Raw genomic sequence first — 22,567 nt, 5'->3', positions numbered from 1 at the left:
TGGCTTACATTAGTCGCTTACGTTTCGGCTGTGGATTATAATGGTAGAAGACGAGGCACCAGTTTACACTTGTTTATTACAATATAGCCTACAGTACCATATAGCCTAATCAAAGAGTGTACTCTTAATATCGTACACTGCCAAGTTGATGAGTGTGGAGTTCTTGGTACCTATTCTTGGTTGGTACCTTGGTTCTTGGACACTATTGTACCTCAAAGATTGTGAGTAATATTGCGTTTTTGACAATATATTTGCTAAGGCCAAATTTGGGTAAATTTTTTTTTCCCCAAAATGTTTTACTCTCCTACGGCTATGACTTCAGGGCTCTCATTTTCAAGAAAATTCAGTTATATTTTGAAATTTTAAGGACTTTTAACACTCACTAACGCCATTGGCTGTCATTTTTGTACATTATGCATGTAAATGATCGTTGATCGTGTATTTATGATACTAGTGTTTTTTTTGTGAATCTAGTGTTTTTTTCAGTCAAATCTAGTACTTTTCCATGACAAGAGAGTGGCAACATTGGTGGCAAGGATGCCACCGCTAGGTTTTTCCACCTAGATCTGGGTTTTTTTGACCACATCTGGGTTTTAAGTGTTTTTTTTTCAAATTTGGGTAAATAGTCAGGTTCGTTATGTAATTTCGTTCAAAATTTTTGGAGATTAGCAAACCTATACATTTTCGGAAAGCTTAGATCATGAGGAATCCGAAAAACGTTGATTACATTTGCAGAGATGTCCCCATGGCCGCCATTTTGAATTTTCAAAATGGCCGCCGCAATATATATATTTTGATATATTTTAGCTCCTAATAAACTTATAAACTTCATCAAACATGCTAATTCTATTTTTTAAAGTCAAGAAATCGATTATAGAATTATGGAAGAAATCGATTATAATATAGAAGCATACATATATGATATTAGATATGATTATAGAAGAAATCGATTATGTTATAGAAGAAATCGATTATAGAAGCATACCTAGATACCAAGCGTTAACCACTTTGCAATTATCCGCCATATTGGTTTTCAAAATGGCCGCCGAAATTATATTTCGTTACATTACTACTTATATACATTGTTACGTCGTATTTGTCCGTAATTAAGTACAAAAAATGAAAATAATAAAATTAAAAGAATTTATTCGTATTTGTTGTCCGCCTACTGGAAAGGCACCACACATGAAACAATCACTACAGTGTATCAGAAAGTAAATGTTTCAGGAGAACTAGTCGCACCAAAGCTCGAACTTACTGCAGCTAAGAACTTATCAATCCTTCCATATCATATGCCCATTAAGCCATGTGCCAAGCCAAAACCAGAACTTGACAACAGAGCGTGGAGGTTTGGGGCCAACACAGCAGGTGTTGCTCAGTCATATGAACTGACCCAGTTAGGGTGGGTCACAACATCTACTTTGTCCAGAGCAAGATCTCCGAATGGAGAGGATACAAGTCACTCATCTCATCTTGCCAACCACTCACTCACGTTGGTGCACTGCCCCTGCTACCTGAAGTTGCTCACGAGTGGCCTACTATGCTGACTGTGATTCTACAAGTATCCCAACTGAAGACGTTAGTCGTTAGTCAGGGGTACCCAACTGTGATAACCTTCGACATGGCCCTCTACGAAAAGGCAGTGCAGTTGCTAGACGCACAGGTCGAAGAGAAATTGTTTCCAGACTGGATGAGCTGCATGCTGTGATGGCTGCACTAAGAGCTCTCGGAACTTCCATAGAGAACTCTGAGGTTGATGATGCCTGGATCGAAGCCGATGTGTATGGATCTGCGACCACAAGACAAATTCTCAAGTGTGCGCACTACAAGAGAACTCTTCGTGCACACATCCACACTTACATAGCTTTGTACGAACTGGCCTTGGATCAGTTTTTCACAGAGAAGCAACATCTAAAGATTATCTGCTCAAGATCAGCAAAAAAGGTCCAGGAAGCATGTACATCGTCATCTGATAACAAAAACATTAGTCTTGAATCCATCTCGACTGCTCATGACCATCTGGAACGAATCCTCATAGATGAAGATGTGATGCAGCAATCGAAAGCATGGGAAACGGAGAAGTCCTCTAATGCGATGTTCAAGTCAATGATGAACTATGTTCACCGTGTGGAAACGATCTTATTCTTTGTCGAGGCATCCCGGAATGCAGTTCTCAATCTCCATTTGCAAGCTGGTGAGGAACTGAATAAGCCCTAGATCGGATAAAGTACAAGCGCCTTTGGCCACGGTATATTGCAGATATGCATGACTTGAAGATCAACCACCCAGAGACTTGGTGTGAACTTCAAAAAGGCAATGTGTCTGTTACCAAGGGTGAGATCCCATTTGTGTTCATTGGTGCAGATCGTGCATGCGAGCAGTTCAACAAGATGATGAAAGTCCGCTCTGGACTAATTGGCATTTCTAACAACACGAATGCCAGGCAACGGTTTTTCCTGGCTGCACCAAAGATGTCGCGCCTTTCAGAAAAGTTCAAAGAGCAGTTTGGAAACACTTCATCCAAAAAAACAGTCACCATGAAGTACCACCAGCCATTGTCAGGAAAGAGCATGAAGGAGAGCTGTTGACAAGATAAAAGCTACCATTCTGAGTCACAAAAATCCATTCGCAGTTGAATGTGATGAGTTGTATAACTTCATCACACACGCATGTGTTCCACAAGAAAATGTCAAACAGATCCTGGCCGTCGATGAGCAGGGACAACAGCTCTACAAAGAGTATGTTGCAGAACGCATCAATGGTGATGTCAGCTTATGGACACCAGTTAAAAAGCAGAACAAACCCATGTACATGTCAAGAAACAAGAAGCAAACAGTCAAGGTTCGTGACCAGTCGGTCGATCTGAAAGAAACAAAAAATCTCTATGAGCGCTTCATGGTCCTATCCAGATCAAGCCGGGACATTGACCAGAAGAACGCTATCGGTAACTATGAGTTCACCCTCACACCGAGAGCACTATTCGCTCCAGATGGATCAGTTGAACCATGCACTGATAAATCAAAGCTCATCCATTGCCTGCAGCATTTGACTTCAATGACATCAATGACAAGCTCATGACCTTGACAGCAGAGTTTGACGAGGTTATTCTGGTGTTCGACACGTACAAGTCTGACTCTTTGAAACAGAAAACTAGAGCAAGACGACAAAAAGACAAAAATCCTGTCCAATACCAAATCGTGGATGACACCAGAATCAAGCACATACCACTGAGTAGGTTCCTGTCCCATGACCAAACGAAAGCAGATTTGACACAGAATCTTGCTGAAGAAGTAATCGGATACAACAAGCATTCTCCAAAACTGGTGATAACTTCAGCGTCAGGCCACACCAGAAGCAATCGGAACATCACGTTTGAAGTGAACAATCACGAAGAAGCTGACACCTTGATGATCTGCCTCGCATTATCAGCATCACAGCGGAGTCCTGGTGGGCAGTTAGTCTTGTTCAGTATGGACACAGACGTTCTTGTCCTTGCTGTTGCAAACTACGACCAACTCTACAAACACTCGTCCATTTCCATGCTATCAAGTACACTGGTGATCGCACCAATATGGAGAGCTCTAGGACAAGTGAAGGCGAAAGCATTACCCGTATTCCATACTTTCAGTGAAGCTGATAATGTTGGCAGATTTTCAGGATTGGATAGTGGTTCCAACAGTACTTAAAGGCAGGAATGGAAACAATTAGTGCACTAATACAGTAACCTGAGGACAGCACACTATCTCAGAATGTGAAAGAAATGCTGGCCAAGTTTGTCTGCACGATGTACTGCCCGAAGGGTGTCCACATAAACAACATTCTAGAACTGAGATGGCACTTGTTTTGCAAGAACTTGGTGGAGAATCAAAACTTGCCTCCAACACCACAAAGATTCTACCTGCACCACAAGTTATTGTTTAGCTAGACCGATGCCAATGCAAAACCAACTGCTCAAGCCAGAGATGTTCGTGTCGAAGGAACAACTTGACCTGCACCGACTTGTGCCTGTGTGGGACAGACTGCGAAAATGACGTTGACTGTAATGCTGGAAATAAGACTCCGAAGGAAAGCTGTTGAAAAATTGAATTTTGGTTAACGCTGGATATCTAAGTTTGCTTCTAATGGATTTCGTGACCCTTAAAACATAAAATTAGCATGTTTGATAAAGTTTCTAAGTTTATTAGGAGCCGAGATAAATCAAAATATATATTTTGCGGCGGCCATTTTGAAAATTTAAAATGGCGGCCACGCGGACATTTCTGCAAATGTAATCAACGTTTTTCGGATTCCTCATGATCTAAGCTTTCTGAAAATGTATAGGTTTTCTAATCTCCAAAAATTTTGAACGAAACTGTTTTTTTTGACATAGTGAACCTGACTAAAATCTAGGTTTTTCGGTTTATAACTTTTCCTTGATTCAAAAAGTTGCTGATACAGCTCAACATAAAATTCCAAAACTAGCACAAACATGATGGCTTTGTCGAGAACAGGTCATCAGCAGCATATTAGAGCAGTGGGTTTTGTATCATATTTTAGACCTGGTTTTGTATTTTCAGTCTCAATATAAGACTGACAAGGTTGATGGTACAAAACGGATTGATGAGGCACTTGTTAATCGTGGAACAAAGCATGTAGGAATGCTCATTTGTTTGCAATGTTCTTAAAAAGGTAATTAAATAGTGTCAACCTGAAATTCCATTTTGAGCATTTTCGTCTGCACAAGTTGTATTTTATGGTTTCCACAGAATATAGAAATATTTTGAGTCTCTTTATCAGAGAAGATTACATCATGCACAAAAAATTAGAAGAAATAGATCCAAGCAATGCTGAAAATAATAGGAACATGTCAGCTGTGCATCTTGGTGGACGAACAATGGCCCTGTTGGAACAGGAACCTCATTTGTTTTTGTATATAGTTATACTCCATAACAACTACCAACATAAGCATGTATATTTGTATAGCCTAATTAATGTAATTATATATATATACGTGTTTCTATTTGCATTTTGTGATGGTCAGAAATAAAAACAAACTGAACTGAGCTTTCTGAGGCTTCTGTGTAATGATATAAAGTGGTGTTAAAAGCACATGCAGGTACTTTTAACCGCTTTACTACATCTTTTCTGGACTTGGGTTTTTTTTGCTTCATCTGGGTTTTTTTGAACACACTATCTAAGTTTATTGGAAATTTGTCGCTTGCATCCCTGGACAGTGGTGTCTGGTCTGGCAAGTGGCAAAACTGACATTAAAAGAACCATACTATAGGCTCTTTATTTATTTGTGCAGTAAAGTAAGTCACACAAGTAATTGTTAGTAATTAATGCGTCTTGCTCATGTGACTATAGGCTATATAATTGTTACTGTACTGTTACCAAAATTACCATACTGTTTTCACAATTTTAGAGTACTTAGCAGATATGAACACAATGGTTTTATTTAAATTTATCAGCTCAAAAAGTGGTAATTTTTGCTCAAAGCTAAGACAAAATTTGATAGGAAACAGCATTATGAAGAACAACGTTCAAGCATCATTTTCAACAGCAATAAAAAGTTTGGCTGTGTATCATTCTAGTTACATTGACCCAAACCCAGACCCAACATACTATCAAGCCAACCCCCCTGAAAAGAATGATAAAATGTCACAGATCCTCATCAAAGCTGCTCCAACAGATCAAACTTATTCAATATTTTATGATGAAAAAGTAAAAAGATTTGAAAAATACATGTTAAAAAAGGGAAGATCTGCTATTTCAAAAAGAATAATGAAAGGGGCCTTGCAACATATCAAATCAGTGCAGGTTAAAAAGTACCATCTAGCATCTGAAGAAGAAAAACCAAACATAGAAGTAAATCCACTTGCTATATTCCATCGAGCTCTTGAAAATGCAAAACCGCTATTGACTGTTCAAACAATGAAGAAAGGTGCACGCAGTTATCACGTTCCTACAGTTATGTCACCTAACAAACAAGTTTTTCTAGTCAGTCGTGCTATGAGAAATCATATTTGGAATGGACACCCAAACACAGATGCTGCTATTCGTCTCGGAAATGAAATATTAGCTGCATACAGAAATGAAGGTGCAGCAGTGAAAGCAAAACAAGCCCTTCATAAAACTGCATATGCTAACAGAGCTTACGCTAATATGTAGCATGATTGAATGGAGAAATAAGCTTGCTGTTCACATAAAGTGCAGAAGCCACAGCGGTTGCCAGTTGTATGTTTTTCTTTACAAAAGTGTAGATTTTGTTAATTGTTGTATGAATAATAATGTGACATACCTACAGGGACGGGTATAAAATTCGAAGTTATTACATGAAGTGATTGTGTGATTACATATCAGTTTCTGTACCTCCATCTTTTTTTCATACCATGTGCAAAATCTTGATAAAATGTTTCACATTAGTTTGTCACAAAAAGTGTAGCTGATATTCTCTGATATAACATAATGTGCAAGTGCATTAAGTGATGTACGTGCCAAAATTTAAAATTACAAGCGTTTGTTACCATATCCACTAGTTTAAATTGTGACTATATATATGTATAGTTTTGGTTAGCCATTGCGTGATGTGTCGATCTTTTAAAAGTAATAATGCATACAATAAAGGAACATAAGTAGTTGTTTTCAAATTACTTTATTCAATTTCAATCATTGAGCAAACATTGATTGAAAGGATTAAAGTGATGTTAACAAAGAATTGAGCAACACTGTGTTACCACAGGCAAACAAAGCAGAATTTCAAATAAAATAGCTTTGTTTATCCTTGTTCAGATCTGGGTTAATTTTTCCTGAAATGCTTAACTTTTTGGTATTGCATTTATACTTCACCTTAAAGTGCTACAAGTGTAGTAACAGACATTGTACATTACTGGTTGATAATACAGAAATCTTATGATTTATTTTTTAAATATTTGAATCGGATCGTGGAGCTAGATTTCATTAGCAGGCAAGCGCATTTGTTGTCTTTATGTTTTGCAGACAACAATTTTATGACACTGTCTGATACACCATTTTGCAATTTGCAACATGGTATTTTATTTGGTTGGTTTGGGTCTGGGAAGCCCAGATGATGTAACTGTCAAGGGATTACGCGTCATTAAATCATGTGTACGAGTTTATCTGGAAGCATACACATCAGTTCTCACTTGTGGTAAAGAAAAGTTGGTAAGATGCTTTAAAGAGGTGCTTGGTAAAGAAACACTATAGTTTGTTTCCTGGTGGTACACGACCTACACAGATTATCTTTTCTCAATGACAATAGCTTTACACTTATGACTTGGTTCTACAAATGTTTTACCGTGATCTTTTTACAACAACATCTAAACCTGAAGTTTTTCAGATAAACCAGGATCTAACTTTCTTTCTGTTTGAGTTACTATGAAGTAAAACTAATTTTTGTTCATTTTTAACAGGAAGAGTTTTATGGAAGATCAATTATAGTTGCCGATCGTGAAATGGTGGAACAGGGATCTGACAAACTTATGGAAGGAGCGAAAGAAAATGACGTAGCACTGCTTGTTGTTGGAGATCCTTTTGGGTGGGTTTTATCACTAAAGCAAGTTTTGTCCAATACTGGTACCTAGCCAACGACTTGCCATACGTAAAAGTCGTATGAAACTGATGTTGATTTCTTTCTTAGGGCCACCACTCACTCTGATTTAATTTTGCGTGCTGTCGAGCAACAAGTTCCTTACAAAATCGTCCATAATACTTCAATAATGAATGCAATTGGTTGCTGTGGATTGCAGGTAAATATGAGTAGAAAGTTATGGAATATGATAAAGCTTCATCACAGAACAGCGGTGAGCTTTAAATCGGAAGTTAGAAAATTTGTTTTAGATGAAGTAGTTTAGAACCGGTTTTCAATTGAAAATTATAAGTGTGACTGTTTTTAGAATACTTCGGTTAAAAAGTAATCTATAGGCCTAGTTGCGAATCTATGTATCTTTCGAGTGACCAACGGCAAAACGGTCATTTTTAAACTTACTAAGTTTGAAGTAGACTATGTTCGTCTCTGTTAAATAAACATTTTAATATCACAAACAAATTTGCTCAAACAGCATTCAAAAACTGCAAGTTAAACTTCTAAATGTCAGTTTATATTAAAAAAAGATTTGCAACTGAATTATTTGACAATCGACACTGATCTTTATACCAGCAAAGGCCGTGAACTAACTTGCACTGTTTAATCTGGGCTCAACATGTGGCAGTAAGCAAAGCTCTCTTAGTGCGCACCTGGGCTCAGCACTGTTGAAGCTACAGGCCCTATGTCTTTCTTAATCCGGCAGTGGGTGCGCGCAATTAAACATAAAACGCATCAGGTACGATACTGTAAATTAATCGCTTTGTGTTTCAATGGAGTGCTTAAATCTTTAAATTTAATCATAGCTTACCAGCCTAGGCATTTTTTTTTGTACAGGATTATGGACGTCATGCCTTTAAATTAAAATATTTGCCGGACATTTGGATTTGAAGTTCTAATCTTACTTTTTCCTCTCCTTTTCTAACTAACCAAAAGTACATTTTCAGCTATACAATTTTGGCGAAACTATTTCAATTGTGTTTTGGACAGACACTTGGCAACCAGATAGTTTTTGCGACAAAATTGATGCAAATCTGGAAAGAGGACTGCATACACTTTGCTTGCTTGACATCAAGATTAAAGAACAGACAATAGAAAATTTGATACGGTACGGTAAATTTTATACTTTGCTTTGACAGTAACTATTGGCGACCTTCATAGTGTCTTCCCATGTTTTCTCCAGTCTTTTCTCATTTTTCCTTTCACTACGTTATTTCAAACTCGCTTTTTCGTCTGACTCTGTTCTCTAACGTCTTAAATGCTTCACCACATTTAGGTTTACTTTATTCGACCGAGCTCCGGAAGAGAGTCAGACGAAAAACTGCAGCTCCGATATAAGTTATGAAAAATCTTTTAAGTTTATCTATCTTATTAAAAGTTATGTCTCGATTATTTTGTAGAGGGCGAGAAATATACGAACCCCCTCGTTATATGACCGGAAATATTGCTTGTCAACAATTGCTAAAGGTCGTGGAAAAAAGAAATGAAGAAGAAAGGTTATCAAGTGAGCTTAACTGGTTTCGTTTTACCGGCATGCAAGGTTTCAGAAGGCGCGTGCATTGTAAAAGTTTACTTTTTAATTTTGCACCAATGAGGCTCTTCAACATATGTTTTTCGTGATTGAAAGTTGCATGTAGTGTATTTTCCATATATAATAAAGCCTTCTTGGATGAGATGCTAAACTATAGCTGGGAATTGTTCAAAACATCGATTAAAGCACACTTCCAGACATTCATTACCTTCTTTTGGAAAGAATGTGTAGATGTTTTTGCGCAAAACCCACATAATACGGAAATCTGAAGTATGCTTGACACCATTTGTTTTAAGACTTTTGCATTCCGGCAACGAAAAATAAATTGAATGATGAAGAAATTATGAATCGTGGAGACTAGTTACTGTTGTAGTTTAAACTCCGACTTATTGTACGTTTTCAACTTTACGATGAATTTCAACGTTACAATTATTGTTAAATTTTGCGTTAAATAGTTTGCTCAGGATACGTTATCACAAACGTTGCTCAGTAATAACTTAAGTGTGAGAAGAAGTATTTAAAATTTCTTGCTTCAACAAACATAAGTTTAAAAAAAATATTGGGTGTCAGGCAATAGACATAAATGATTGGTAGACTAAAGTAAGTTTGGTTGCAGACACACTGATTAATGTGTTTTTGCAGGATTTACGCCCGATTCGTTATGCGTAGTTTTATCACGTGTTGGATGCGATGATCAAAAAATTGTGGCAGCTCCTTTATCCAAGATAGTGGATTGCGATCTTGGGCCCCCATTGCATTCTCTAATCATCACGGGAAATCTGCATCCCCTCGAAGATGAATTTTTGAAACAGTTTAAGCTCAGTTAGTAGCCTTTTTGTAATTGCGTTTAAATATACTGCATGGGCGCCACACAGTTTTTTGTTAACTCTGAATACATGAAAACTGCCTCATTGTAAATCAACTTTAGACTGTATCCATTTCAACTCATCACTTTTATTTCGCCTTAAATTCTCGAACTTTTTATGGTAATTTAATTTCACAACATAACATTCAGAATATTAATTAAATGTGACACTCGAAATTTTTCGCATCTTGCATTGCTTTGGCTAAGCAACTTTCCTAGGCTAATTGCTGCAGTTTTCTGAAGCCTACAAGCTGTTTCGTACTTTATCGAAATAAAAACTGATAGAAATGGATTTAGCTTATCTTTTTTGACTAATGTCTCAAACATACTCACTGAATTCGCCAGTCTTGTATGTGAGAAATCGGTGACTTGCATTAGAACATAATTGGATTTTAGCGTTAGAAATCAATATACTGTATCTGCCATTTGGGGAAGATTAGTGCTAGATTAGAAGTTATGAGAAGAAAACTGTCACACCTCAAAATTGACATTTCAAGGGAATTTGGTCCTCTGAAAGTGGACCACTGGTGGTCCACCAGGAATTTCTGTTGGCCCACAGAAAGTTCTATAAATCCTTTATAAAACGTTCTTCAAAATTGTATCATCTACTACAGTAAATAATAATGTAAGGACTGCATACACGAGTAAGAAAATTATGTAGCATGTCAGCGTGACGTAATAGTCATGTTTACTTCATGAGTTTTGTTCGATTTTTCTGGAAGTGCTAGATAAGCATAAGCTCAGCAGTTTTTGAACTTATTTTACTAGTTGGCGAGTTGGCTATTGAACTGTTCAAGGCATAAGTGAAGTGCCGGAAGGCCTAGTCAATAAATCATAAGTTGTTGTGGTGTTGTCGTTGCACAAAGATTGCGCTTCTTCGTGGTACAAAGTTTCTATAGGGAGAGTAGAGCTATTCGCTGTTTCACTGTTAAATTATTGTATGAATGTCACATGTTATATTTTTTCAAACGCTAAATTAAAAGCTGTATTCTACAGTGCTTTCAAATTAACAAAATGTCAGAAGCTCCTGTTGCTAAGAATGCAAAACTGATAACTGAGACATTACCAGACATTACCATTTTATTGATACAATATGTGCATGATGTTTTGTTAAAATAAAATTTGAAATTAGTGTTATGTGTATTCAAGTAGTTAAGGTTGAGTGTGCAAATTAAGAGGGTTTGCTTAATTAGTTAATTACGTATTATTTTATTAAGGATTAAGATTGAACAGTGAACACGCCCTTGAGTTTCCTGACCTATGTGCAATACAGTTTCGACTAGTGGCGTTCATGAGGTATCAACATAGAAAAGTGGTCCATCGGATATTTTTTTTTTAATATGGTCCACGGCCCAAAAAAGGTTGAGAATCACTGGTTTAGTTGATACACTGTAGTTGTTTTTCGATTTGTTACCACCAACTACTACCTGGAGCAAATTCACTGGAAACTGATTTCATTAAGAATTAAGTTTTTTTTATGAGGTTAACATGGAAATGTCAGATACACAATGCCAAAATATTTCACTGTGCTCTTTGGTGCTTTTTTATATTGTTTCAGGTACCTAATTGAACTATACTTCTATTTTATTTATTCAAAACGTCTATAGGTAGTAGGTACTCAAAACACAAATTTATGATAATAAACAATGAAATCATTCAACTTTCATTGAAAAACGTTACTTTCGTTTTCCTTTTGCGCTACTTTTTGGCGAAGATTTTGCAGATTTATTATGTGACGGAGATCTTATGTCCAAAGCTAACAATCTTTCCTTCACCTCCTTGTCTGTTCCTTCAAACTGCCGTTCTACAACTTCGTGCATTTCCCTCAGTTCTTCAGATACAGCCTTTCGGATAACGCTTTCCAACTCCATTGAAGCTTCAGTGTCTACAGTTGAAGGTTCTTGAACAATGTCATTCTCAGCAATTTCGGGTTCTTCAACAATGGTAGAAGCTGCAGCTGGATTTTCAGTAGCAGTAATTGCTAATTCTTCCGAAGCTTTCTCGACCGGTGAGAGTACCGGAGAGGATTCTGAGCCCTTGTACTGAAGTGATATATCAAGCTTTACTTTCGGAGTAAAGGTATACTTGTACAATTTGAAATTTCGAAAATACGTATTTACCACGTGGTTTGTAATAGTTTCAACTTGATCACTGGTAAAAATCTTTAAACTCCATGGAGGTCGGTGAACTGAGTGAGTCAAAACAAGTTCTCTAAAAAATGAAAAACATTCCTCAACATTAACAAATGGTGAAGATGCGCATACCTCATGAGCTTGTTTAATTATAGAAAAAAGAGCTGACGCCTGTTCCTTAGAAAACTTTTGCAGTTTCACAAAAATGATTGTCTGCATATACAAATCCAAGAGAATGTGATTTTTTAAGGTGTCATTCAACGAAAATATCCTTTGCAATAAAGTTCTTATTTCGTTATTATTTCCGCACTTGAGAATTTGGTCCATATTGTACACGTTTAAATCCGTCCACACACATAGCTTTGGCTGTCGACGGTTCTGTTGGTGAACATACATAGCCTATTTTGTCCGAAGTATGGTCAAAACAAATGGTGTAGAAATAACAAAATTATCGTTTTCTTTACAAAGGTGTTATGCTAAATTTCCTGAAATATGCAAAAAAATACTTCATTACTTAATTATGTTTATTAGTTTAAAAAAAAAGAGTTGGTGTAGGCTACGAGAACCGTTTACCTGCAAACAAACCTTATTTTCACGTATGTTTGTTAGGTCTACCTCTCGTGACAGTAGCGCAAAAAGTGCCGACAAAAAAAGGTTTGTAGGCAGCATATGCTATTATTGTGCCACAGCATTTTTAGGTTATTCAACGTGTCACTTTGAATATGGAAGCTGGTGACGTAACTTTTTATCAACTTGTTTAGCATTTATCGCAACACGGAAAACAAGAGACTATAGATAGAATGTCTCACTCCCGATTTCAAAATTTAGCGTTTATGTATGCAAAAGTGACCTTGATTGCGGGAATCTTTATCCTCGGATCGAGAAAGCTTCTTTGGAAGCAGAATCCTTTCAGCTTCGCACACTTGTAGAGGCTTTGAACCGCAGACGCAGCCCGGTTACCGAGTTTTACAGACTGAAGTTTGCGATTAAAGTGTCTGTGAATAATTCCATTCACTGGGTGCCGCTGATAAAGTTTTAATACCGTAATAAAATTAACAAGCTTTTCTAAATTTCCTCGACAAGGAAAGGTCACCCGGTTTGCAGTGGAATTTAATTAACCTAGATTCATCAATGTGTTTTAACAACAGCATTCAATTACTCTCAAAGTGTGCTGTTAAAAGTTGTTTTTTTAATTCCTCTGGATGCTTCGCTTTTGCCAACTCGTTGCCGAGCTCACTGACATGTTCAATAACACTTAAGTTTTATTTGCTCCTCCCCAACTTTTTTGGCCAGCTACGCCTCTGCCCTATATTTCGGGAAAGAGGATAAAAATATATTTTAGTTGGTCAAGCGCCTGACTTTACAAATGAAGAAACTTCAAGATCAAGTGGCGTTGGTTCGATTCTCGTTGTGTGCACTTGAGCAACGCATATGAAGCATCTCTTCCTTAATTATAAGCGGCACCTGATGAATGGAACAACTCACAGACAACAATCGAAAACTTCACTCTATCAAACTCGGTGACCGGCCTGCGTTAATGGTTTAAAGCCTCTGCAAGAAATTCTATGCGAAATTGCCAGGATCAAGCTTTCTCAGCTCGAGCATAAAGATTCAATCAGTAGGCCTATGCCTGTCATGAAAATGCGGCATCTGCATATGTTTGTTTTAGTCACATTAGCTAAGCAAATAAAAACTTATTACAATCCTAAGCTTTTCAAACGCAATCAGTAAAAATAGGTCACGCCTACACATGAGATGATATCTAATTATGAAGAAAAATTGATAACTTTTTCACCTAGGGTAAACGTCGCTGGCCACCACCCACCACAGTCGTCATCTATTTGTGTTGTGATCAAGATATTATCAAACTTTGCATTACCGGTAGGCTACTCTTTTTGGGAAGGTGGTGGGCCGCAAAGATCTTAGAAAAAAACACAAAGAATTTTAAAACATGCCTAACTTAGGTGTGTGTGCAGATAGGATTCATGCATCAAAAGGTTTGGCAACCACTGGCGTAGGCTAATAGCTAGGGAGCCCGTGACGTATTTGTAACATCCATGGGCTCTATCCAAGGGGGGGTGAGGGGGGTGATCACCCCCCCACTAATTGGAGTGGGGGGGTGATCAATGCAAAATCACCCCCCCACTCATTTGGCTCTGAAAAGGTTTTGTGATATTTTATTGATCAAATTTTGAAAAATATATTTTCGCTGTTAGCACATTTTAAATTTTTTATTAATATGAATATATATTTCATTTCAATATGATTTTTTGGTTTGGCAACCCTGAACTACGAGCCAGGCGTTTACACTGTGTTCTTAGTTTGCTTGGCAGTCACTTTACCAAGAAAAAATTCTGCCACTGCAAATGACTAGAATGACACCGCCAACCAATCAGAACATGTTATAAGAGGCTACCGTCCAATTGTGACCTTTCTCGCACTTAGCCAGAGAGTTAATCTTTGTTTTGAACTTTATTTGGTAATTACAGAAGAAAAAAGAGCAATAGCAGTTGTGAGAATCGAACCCACGTCAATGAAATAACTACTTTCTAACCCTAACCCCTAAACAGCCAACTAGCTGCCAACTTAGTCGGCAGCAGTGGCAGAGTGGTTAGCGCGTTGGGCTCGCAGTCGAGAGCCTGCATGTTCGACTCCACCCCCCCGCACTTGCTGTTGTTTCTCTGGGGAAAAAACTTCACTATGAGTATAATTGCCTCTACTCAGTGATCGATTTCGAGTAATGGGTAGTACCAAATTTAAGTCATAAGTAGAGTAGACAACCGGAAACAGACATTGTCGTCAGCTGCAGCGTGGGTCAGGTGTACGTCGGAAGGCGTACACCGATGCATAGCGTTCAAGTCCGCTTTCTCGCAATGCAGGGTAAAAATATGAAAAACAAATAAACAAACAAACAAACAGCTGATAGAAAATCCAGCACTTGATTTGCTTTGTATCATCTTCTTTTCGCCCTTTTTCACGTCACGGAAAACGTAGTTTATAATTGGTTCGAGTTTTCATTTGCAGTGCCAGAAATATTTCTTGTTAAGTGACTACCAGTTTGCTTACCCAAAAATGCCCTTTCCGAAACATACTTTGTGAAACGACTTGGAAACCCTATGCTTCGATCAGAAAGAAGCTGATGCAGCAATGGGGGGTCTGGGAGGCGCAGCCCCCCAGAAGTTGAAATGACTATGACGATTTTAGCCCACTGTCCAAAAATCACCCCCCCCGAATTCTAAAAGTGGATAGAGCCCCTGGTAACATCATAAGGCAGGGTTTGAATTTGAGTGTTTTATCAAACTTGCCCCACCGTGGAATATTCGGAAACCCACATTCGGGGTTTCACTGCTGGGGCTCCGGCCAGGTGAAAAAATGTTTTGAGGTTAAAAAACATCATAAGGTAGCCTACAAGAACAAAACCTTCGGCAGATTTTATGCCTTCACTTGTAGACTTTGAAACAAGTCGATTTGAATATTCTAGGTGCAGCGTTCCCGAATAAGAGGCAACTAAAGTTGGCCCAAAATCCGTAAAAACAACATTGTAAGGTACAAAGATTGAACATATGTCATCAGTTTGGGTAGCCTATGTTCCACTGAATTCGAAACAAGTTTTCTTGTGGCTCCAAGGTAGGATTCAACCTCATTTTTAGGGGGAGGCCTATAATTTTCAAGAATGTCCATGTCCTGGAACCTGAAGCAGAGATATTGGCTTTGTTTGTGAAACTTGAGAATGACTTCGACAGAAAAGTACTCACTATGTCCCCGACCCTATCACATAGTGGGCACAAACAAAAATTGTCAGTCCAGTAAAAGTGTGGCGTGAGCTGAAAAAGGTGAGGAAGCAGGGCCAGCAATTTTAAAGATACCGGTAGGCTACGGTACCTACAGTATATATTTAAAAATAGCATCAAGTAAACCTTGCTTTTCTAAGGTAATAGTACGGTAGCATAAGTTGTGCTTGTATGGTTACCGTAGGCTACTGCAATGCCAATTGCGAGAGACAAATGTCTCAAGTTTTTGAATAAGTTATTGTTATTCCTGGACCGCTTTAAAGTTTTACACCGCTGACAAATGTATAAAACTTTCAATAATGCGTAAAATGTAGCTTCTTGAACTTCCTATAATTCAATTTAAATTGATTCCCTTTTATTTGGGCTTAAAAAGCGAGTCTTTGTTTATTAAGCCTACCAGGCTAAACAAAGTCAACCAGCTGCAGGCCTAATATTTACCTCGCACATCATTAATTTGACAATCAACTGATTGATGAACACTTTACTTACAGTCAGCATTATTTGTTTGCTTTTCATACAGCAGCAATACAAGAAAAACTTTCAGGACACCGATCGCTTAAAAGTGCCCCTGGCCTCGACTCCTTGCCCGTTTTCGAAATTTGAATTTTGAAAACAATTTCATGCAACAGGTGTTGCCAGGTTACAATACACTGCTAGCTAGATTTAAAAAAACGCTGTTGCAATAATATTGTATAGATTTTGTGTATACGGTACCGTAAAGCGGAAGCTATATGATTATTCAGATCAAATTTTGCTGGAGTTTTAAACAGCATTATTTTTATCAATTAAAAAAGATTGCGGACAACAAAAACTTCTGACATTTATGTTGCAGCCAAAAGATTGTGTATAATTTTTCCTACTTTTGCATGGGTAGTGTTTTAAGTGGTTTGTATGATTTGAAAATTAAAATTATTGTTAGGTGTTAATTTTTTGCTAGTAGGCCTACTAGTTCACTTTATGACCGCACTTTGTGCCTTTTAATTGCTTATCTTCATTTTTTTTGCTGCAGTTAGAAAAGTATAACATGTAATGAACTGATGTAGCATCTTTTGTTTTTCTTAAATGCTTAACTTGAGACGGTTTCTGCAGTTTTTGTTTGCAAATAAGCCAGCGAGGACATTCTGAGCATACAGACTATTATTTCCAATAATTAATTGATTAAAAGAGGAACATCATATTATAGTGGCTCTGATCATACTAAGATGGGCAACTCTGAAAACTGTTTGCTCCTGGCCTATTTTCTATAAATAAAAGATTAATGAACTTCAAATTAAATGCATTTTTCTATTGTGATAAATAGAAATTTAGTGAAGAGCGAAATATTGTAATACACATATGAATAAGATAAATTTAAGTAGGTACTTTAAATAAGTTTTATGCGGATGAATATTAAAACATGGTTTCGTTGGGCAACAGTTGCCTCGAAACAGAAACGCCATAGCCACGGTATCCTTGGAGACTGTATCAAGGTAACGGATTATTTATTTGTAACTTTTATTTTGTAATTGTTTTGCATGCAATGTTAATGCATAATATAATTTTGAAGATATTGCGTATTTTGTTCGATTGTAATTTCATTTGTTTTAAACCGTAACTATTGGTTACCTGGTTTGCTTTTGTATGTAGGCCTATAGCCTACTCCAGTGGTTCTCAAACTTTTTTTTTGTTGCGACGCCTCTGGAAAAGTTTTCTGGACTTGCGACGCACCAGCAAATAAAAGTTAATGAGGAAACTTATTATTAAAGTTTTGTTTGTTGATACAACAACAAAAAGCAATGCATAGGCTATTATTTAATGTGACGTGTGGGCTTGTTTGTTTTTACAAAGTTCATTAAATCTTGGGAGAATTTTTGAAATTGCCACCCGCATTTTTCTTTCAGTGTTTATTGGTGATCGAAATTTGCTTTTTATCACCGCCAAGGCAGAAAATCCTGCTTCACATAAATATGACGTGACATATGGGATAATAATTCGTAGTGCTTTCTTCACCAAAGCTGGATAATCGCCATTCATTGAAATCCAAAAATTTGCCGGATTTCCTGAATTAAACATTCTTTTCAGGGAATTGTCACAAGAAAGGTCAATGTAGGCTTCTTTTTCTTGTGCAGTAAAAGACAGTGGAGTAGGTTGGACGAAAGGATCACGAATCCATTCGTAGTTTGATAAATTTTTCGGGAAGTATTTTGCAAATTTCGACTCGAGCTTGGACAAATGTTGCCCAAATATGCTTCACAAATTTGAAGGCAGCGTCATACTTTTCTTTCCAAGCAAATTGGACAAGAAAGTGAAGTATCGAGAGGGTCATTCCATGTCAAGTGATCCAGACCATGTAACCCACCCTCTCAGATTTTAATAAAAATTCACACACTGATAAAACTTTTCTTTCTGATTTCAAAAAACTAATTTTTTTTTAAATCGGTCAACTAAAACAAAAGTTACGGCCACTTAAAGTTGACTGCTTTTTGTGATTGCTGAAGCGTAAAATCCATTTCGCTTTCACAAGTTTAACTGTAGGAAGATATTTCTCAGCTCGTAAGAAATTGTACTGATTGATATTTTCAGGTATTGTAGGACATATACTTCTTAAGCCATATCACTCAAAACTAAAGCTCTTGACCATCACCTTTGACCTTTAACCTCATGTTTATTCGTAGCCCCAATTGTGCTCAATCATGTGGAACATAATTTTTGATCATAAATTACTCATGGTGCTCACTAGTTACAATCACATGCAATGCATCATTTTAAAGGTATTTTCAAGGAGAATTGATATCAGAAATAAAATTAATGGCTTATTGAGTATTTCACCTCACAAAGTGAAAACAAAAGCTTGTGTCTGAAAATCACTACTATTTTTAATTGCAAGTGTGCTATGCCAAGTTCCCCTGATGATGTTTTGTATATTTATAATTTAAAATAGGCTCATTAAATATTTAATTGAAGAGGATTGTAGCAAACAATGCAAAACCACCCTCCAAACCTCCAAGACACCCATTTGAATGCTCCAAGCTCCCAACTACCCTGGACACAACCACCCTATGAACAAATCCCACAAAAGTGACCAAGCTTGTGGCTGTGTGGGGGAGGCCATGGCTTGACCACTAAGGGAACGTTCAAATATTACGTAACGCTTTTTTTCCGAATTTTTGACCCCCCCCCTCCCCCATGTAACGCCAACGTAACGCTTTTTTCAATCCCCCCTCCCCCATGTAACGCTTTTTCACTACGAATTCAGCACAAAAAACTACCATTCCGTACTCGAAAGCGTTACGTAACGTTTTGCTTGAACCCCTTCCCCCCCGATGTGACGCTAACGTAACGCTTTGCATAAACCCCCCCTCCCCCTCGAAGGCGTTACGTAATATTTGAACGTTCCCTAAACAACTTGGAATAGCTCCTCTTCAATGACTTTGAGGGAGGGAGCCAACAACAAGATTGTGCCAAAAATTTATGTTTTTAAACTAATATGGGGGTCCACGTCTTTTAGGCGCTGACAGTTAGGCGCTGGTCTAATAGGCGCGCACACTGTGTCGTCTGGATATTTAGGTGCGGAGCACTGTGGCGCCCGTTCATTTAGGTGCTATTCCTAGTAAAGTCTGTAGATTGTATCAGCTTGGCAGGTAGGGGCGTAGGGCAATGCTTTTCACACAAAATATTATATTGAACACGAAAATATATTGTTTTGTTAATGCGTGTGCGTTGTTGGTCATGGCTTCAGTGAGTGAAGTTGCCTAAACTGGCAATGCTTTTTCACACAAAATGTTATATTACACAGAAAAATATATGGGTGAAGCTGCTTGAACCGGAAATGCTTTTCACACAAAATGTTATATTGAACAGAAAAATATGTTATGGCTTCCGTGAGTGAAGCTGCTTAAACCGGCAATGATTTTCACATAAAATGTTATATTGAACAGAAAAATATCGCCGCTTTAATTCAAGACTGACTTAAGTCCACTTTTCATGATTTTGACTTTTTTGCATTTTTTTGCTAATTGGACATAAGCCCATGTTATGAGCAATTTGCTAAGCTGTACCTGCCTTAAAACCAGAGATACTGTAGGCTTATGTCCACACATTTTTCCAAGTTTTAATAATTTATAGACTTATGTCCATGCATGGACATAAGATAAATTTTTTTATAAAACATTTGGACTTAAGATATTTTTGTGGACTTATGTCCAAAAACTATCAGTGTAATTTTGGTTGTAAGTCCATTACCAATTACTGGCAACTAGTTAAGCTTGCATTGTATCAACATCATAATAACAATCACTTTGCCTTGCAACAAAACTACAGCAGTTGGCCTGCACTTCAACTGGCAGCATGGCAAGTACGGTTTAATTGAACAGTCGTATGCACATTGTATCTATGCGTTCGGGGATTTAAGTAACTTTCAGATTGTACACCTGTACGTAACATACGAACAGAAACCACACAGTCTTGCCATGATCTCTTAGGTAATAGATATTTTATACCAATACAGCATCAGAAAAGGTTGTTGGCTATACCTCCTAGCAGGGAAAACGTTCTTTCATGACAGTATGATACAGGAATGAATCAGTCATTTGTTTGTAACATCTTTAACATTTTTTGACAATCATTTCTACTTATAACCTACCCCTACCTATGGTCATGGTATTTACAGCAGCCTATACCTGAATTATGTTGATGATTGCAAATATAATAATGTGTTGTTTTTAAATAGGTTGTAGTATTTTAGAGTATGGTAAGATAATAACTTAGGGCAGTGAAAATGGAAATAGCAGAAAGCTCAAAAGGTGCAGGTACGAGAAGTTGGATGTCAAGCACAGATAAAATAAAAGCGAATGATTGCATATTTGTTCAAGCTGATTTATTCAACAAAAGTGATGTAGGACCAAAGTATACAGATGGCTTATTGTACAAAGAAAAGTCTCTCCTCAAAGGAATTGTGTTGAGTGTATATAGTAACACACTGAGGGTAAAATTTCTGATAGATAATGATGTTACATCCATCAACAAAGAAAATGCTATAACAGAACAAAGACTTGGTGATCAACAACAAAAATTTATTCTTCCAAAAACAAGCGATATTGATGATGATTCAGATATGGATCCTGCTTTTGTGCCACCTTCAAAGCCCCATAATCATGCTGTTACTGATGTGGAAGTTACTGCCAATGTCAACACAGAAGAAGAGGAAGTGTTTCTTTGTGAAAGTGGACAACATTTATTTAAAGCTATGATAGATGAAAGAGATTGTGGTACAGTTCACGGCGTACAAGTTCAGTCTTTTGAAAGGCGATATTTTATTACAGAAGTGCTAAGTGATGCATATTTGTGGGAATGTTTTGATGAAGATGTACACTGCAAGGGAAGTGCAATACTTTGGAATGAAAGTGCTGTTTCAAAGGGTGATTTGAAGTATGGAGTTGAAGGAAGACCTCCGACTCCATTGGAGAAAAGAAAGCGCAAACGGAATGAAGCAGAGTGGGAGAAGAACGTTTTAAAAAAGAAGAGACAAGCAGGAGAGCAATACAGTTATAAATCAAAATGTGGTCAAGATTTCGTGAAATCTGCTAGAGCAGTAAAGCAACCATGCTCTGGAATCTGTAAAAAGAAATGTGCAGAAAACATTACAGAAGAAGAAAGAAAGCTAATCCATAACGAATTTTGGGAATTATCTAATATAGGCATAAAACACACATTTTTAAGTAAATTAATTAATGTGTCAAAAAAGAAGAGAGAAAGGAAGCGTAAGAACCCGAAAGGAAAGAGACGTAACCGACAGTTCACAAGAACCTACTCCTTGATTAAACCCAACAGCTCAGGCACAAGTACATCAGTACCAGTATGTCAAAGTTTCTTTCTTAATACACTTGATATTTCAGAAAAGATGGTGAGAACAGTTATCCAGAAAACATCAAAGAGTGGAGCTATTGAAGGAGACTTGCGTGGTCAAACATCAGATCACAACAAGATAGAAGAAAGCAGAATCAACACTATAAAGCAGCATATTCTGATGTTCAAAACTGTTGAATCCCATTACATCAGAAAAGAATCAAATTGTGAATACTTGCCAGAACACTTAAATATTGCAGAGATGCATAGAATGTATGTTGAGTGGTGCAGTGAACGTAAGTTTCAACCAGAAAACTATTCCACGTATTACCAAGTATTAACCCAACAATTCAATCTGAAATTTCACAAACCGAAGAAGGATCAATGTGATAGCTGTGTTACTTTTGATAATACTCCAGAACATCTTGTTACCGATCAAATGAAGGCTGATCAACAAAAACACCTTGCTGAAAAGCAACTTGCAAGAGAGCATAAAGAAAAAATGAAGAAGGAAGCTTCTAATGATGCATCTGTTCTTACTGCAGGATTCGATTTCCAGAAAACATTGCTTTCACCTCATGGAAAAGCATCTTCATTTTATTACAGTTTAAGGTTGAAAAATTACAACTTTACTGTGACTAATTTGAACTCTATGCAAACTACTTGCTTTTTGTGGAACGAATGTCATGCAAGAAAAGGTTCTTGTGAAGTAGCATCATGTCTTCTAAGTTTTTTATCAAAAGCAAACACCAATGGTGCAAAGAAAATGCACTTGTTTTGTGATCGATGCTGTGGCCAGAACAGTAACCGTATGGTTTATATCATGCTGGCTATTGCTCTCGA

General features: G+C 37.3%; 4 protein-coding genes across 4 annotated transcripts in view; 3 read left to right on the top strand and 1 right to left on the bottom strand.

Annotated features, from left to right (window-relative positions):
- Window positions 1-5,390: 5,390 nt before the first annotated feature.
- On the top strand, window positions 5,391-6,152 carry LOC145777954 (small ribosomal subunit protein uS7m-like). The gene has a single exon (XM_082589326.1). It carries the CDS (start codon window positions 5,419-5,421, stop codon window positions 6,148-6,150), a length of 732 nt encoding a protein of 243 aa, XP_082445452.1. The 5' UTR covers window positions 5,391-5,418; the 3' UTR covers window positions 6,151-6,152.
- Window positions 6,153-7,002: 850 nt separating this feature from the next.
- Window positions 7,003-10,042, top strand: LOC145777953 (diphthine methyl ester synthase-like). The gene is made up of 6 exons (XM_082589325.1): window positions 7,003-7,164; window positions 7,413-7,537; window positions 7,640-7,748; window positions 8,530-8,690; window positions 8,983-9,086; window positions 9,756-10,042. Exons 1-6 carry the CDS (start codon window positions 7,027-7,029, stop codon window positions 9,938-9,940), a joined length of 822 nt encoding a protein of 273 aa, XP_082445451.1. The 5' UTR covers window positions 7,003-7,026; the 3' UTR covers window positions 9,941-10,042.
- On the bottom strand, window positions 9,926-12,591 carry LOC145777955 (cilia- and flagella-associated protein 119-like). Its single transcript, XM_082589327.1, has 2 exons — window positions 12,421-12,591; window positions 9,926-12,189 (listed from the first exon to the last, which is right to left on the bottom strand). The coding sequence occupies exons 1-2, from the start codon at window positions 12,504-12,506 to the stop codon at window positions 11,655-11,657; spliced, it is 621 nt and encodes a 206-aa protein (XP_082445453.1). The 5' UTR covers window positions 12,507-12,591; the 3' UTR covers window positions 9,926-11,654.
- A 4,755-nt stretch (window positions 12,592-17,346) lies between these two features.
- LOC145778135 (DNA-binding protein RFX2-like) overlaps window positions 17,347-22,567 on the top strand; it is a 35,012-nt gene continuing 29,791 nt past the window's right edge. Inside the window, exon 1 of the mRNA XM_082589554.1 lies at window positions 17,347-17,370. The gene's annotated coding sequence lies outside the window, so the exon portion shown is untranslated. The remainder of the gene's footprint in view (window positions 17,371-22,567) is intronic.

Source organism: Aplidium turbinatum, chromosome 10, assembly GCF_918807975.1.
Source record: "Aplidium turbinatum chromosome 10, kaAplTurb1.1, whole genome shotgun sequence".
Classification (NCBI taxonomy): Eukaryota; Metazoa; Chordata; class Ascidiacea; order Aplousobranchia; family Polyclinidae; genus Aplidium; species Aplidium turbinatum.
The sequence above is the reverse complement of the archived record's forward strand: the minus strand, read 5'-3'. Positions and strand labels throughout refer to the sequence as shown.

Coding starts and splice junctions, on each gene's coding strand:
- LOC145777954 (XM_082589326.1), top strand. CDS start 5,419: ATGAACACAATGGTTTTATTTAAATTTATCAGCTCAAAAAGTGGTAAT.
- LOC145777953 (XM_082589325.1), top strand. CDS start 7,027: ATGGTATTTTATTTGGTTGGTTTGGGTCTGGGAAGCCCAGATGATGTA. Junction 7,165..7,412: donor CTTGTGGTAAAGAAAAGTTG/GTAAGATGCTTT, acceptor CATTTTTAACAG/GAAGAGTTTTATGGAAGATC. Junction 7,749..8,529: donor TTGGTTGCTGTGGATTGCAG/GTAAATATGAGT, acceptor GTACATTTTCAG/CTATACAATTTTGGCGAAAC.
- LOC145777955 (XM_082589327.1), bottom strand. CDS start 12,506: ATGTATGTTCACCAACAGAACCGTCGACAGCCAAAGCTATGTGTGTGG. Junction 12,190..12,420: donor AATATGGACCAAATTCTCAA/GTGCGGAAATAA, acceptor TTCATTTTTTAG/AGAACTTGTTTTGACTCACT.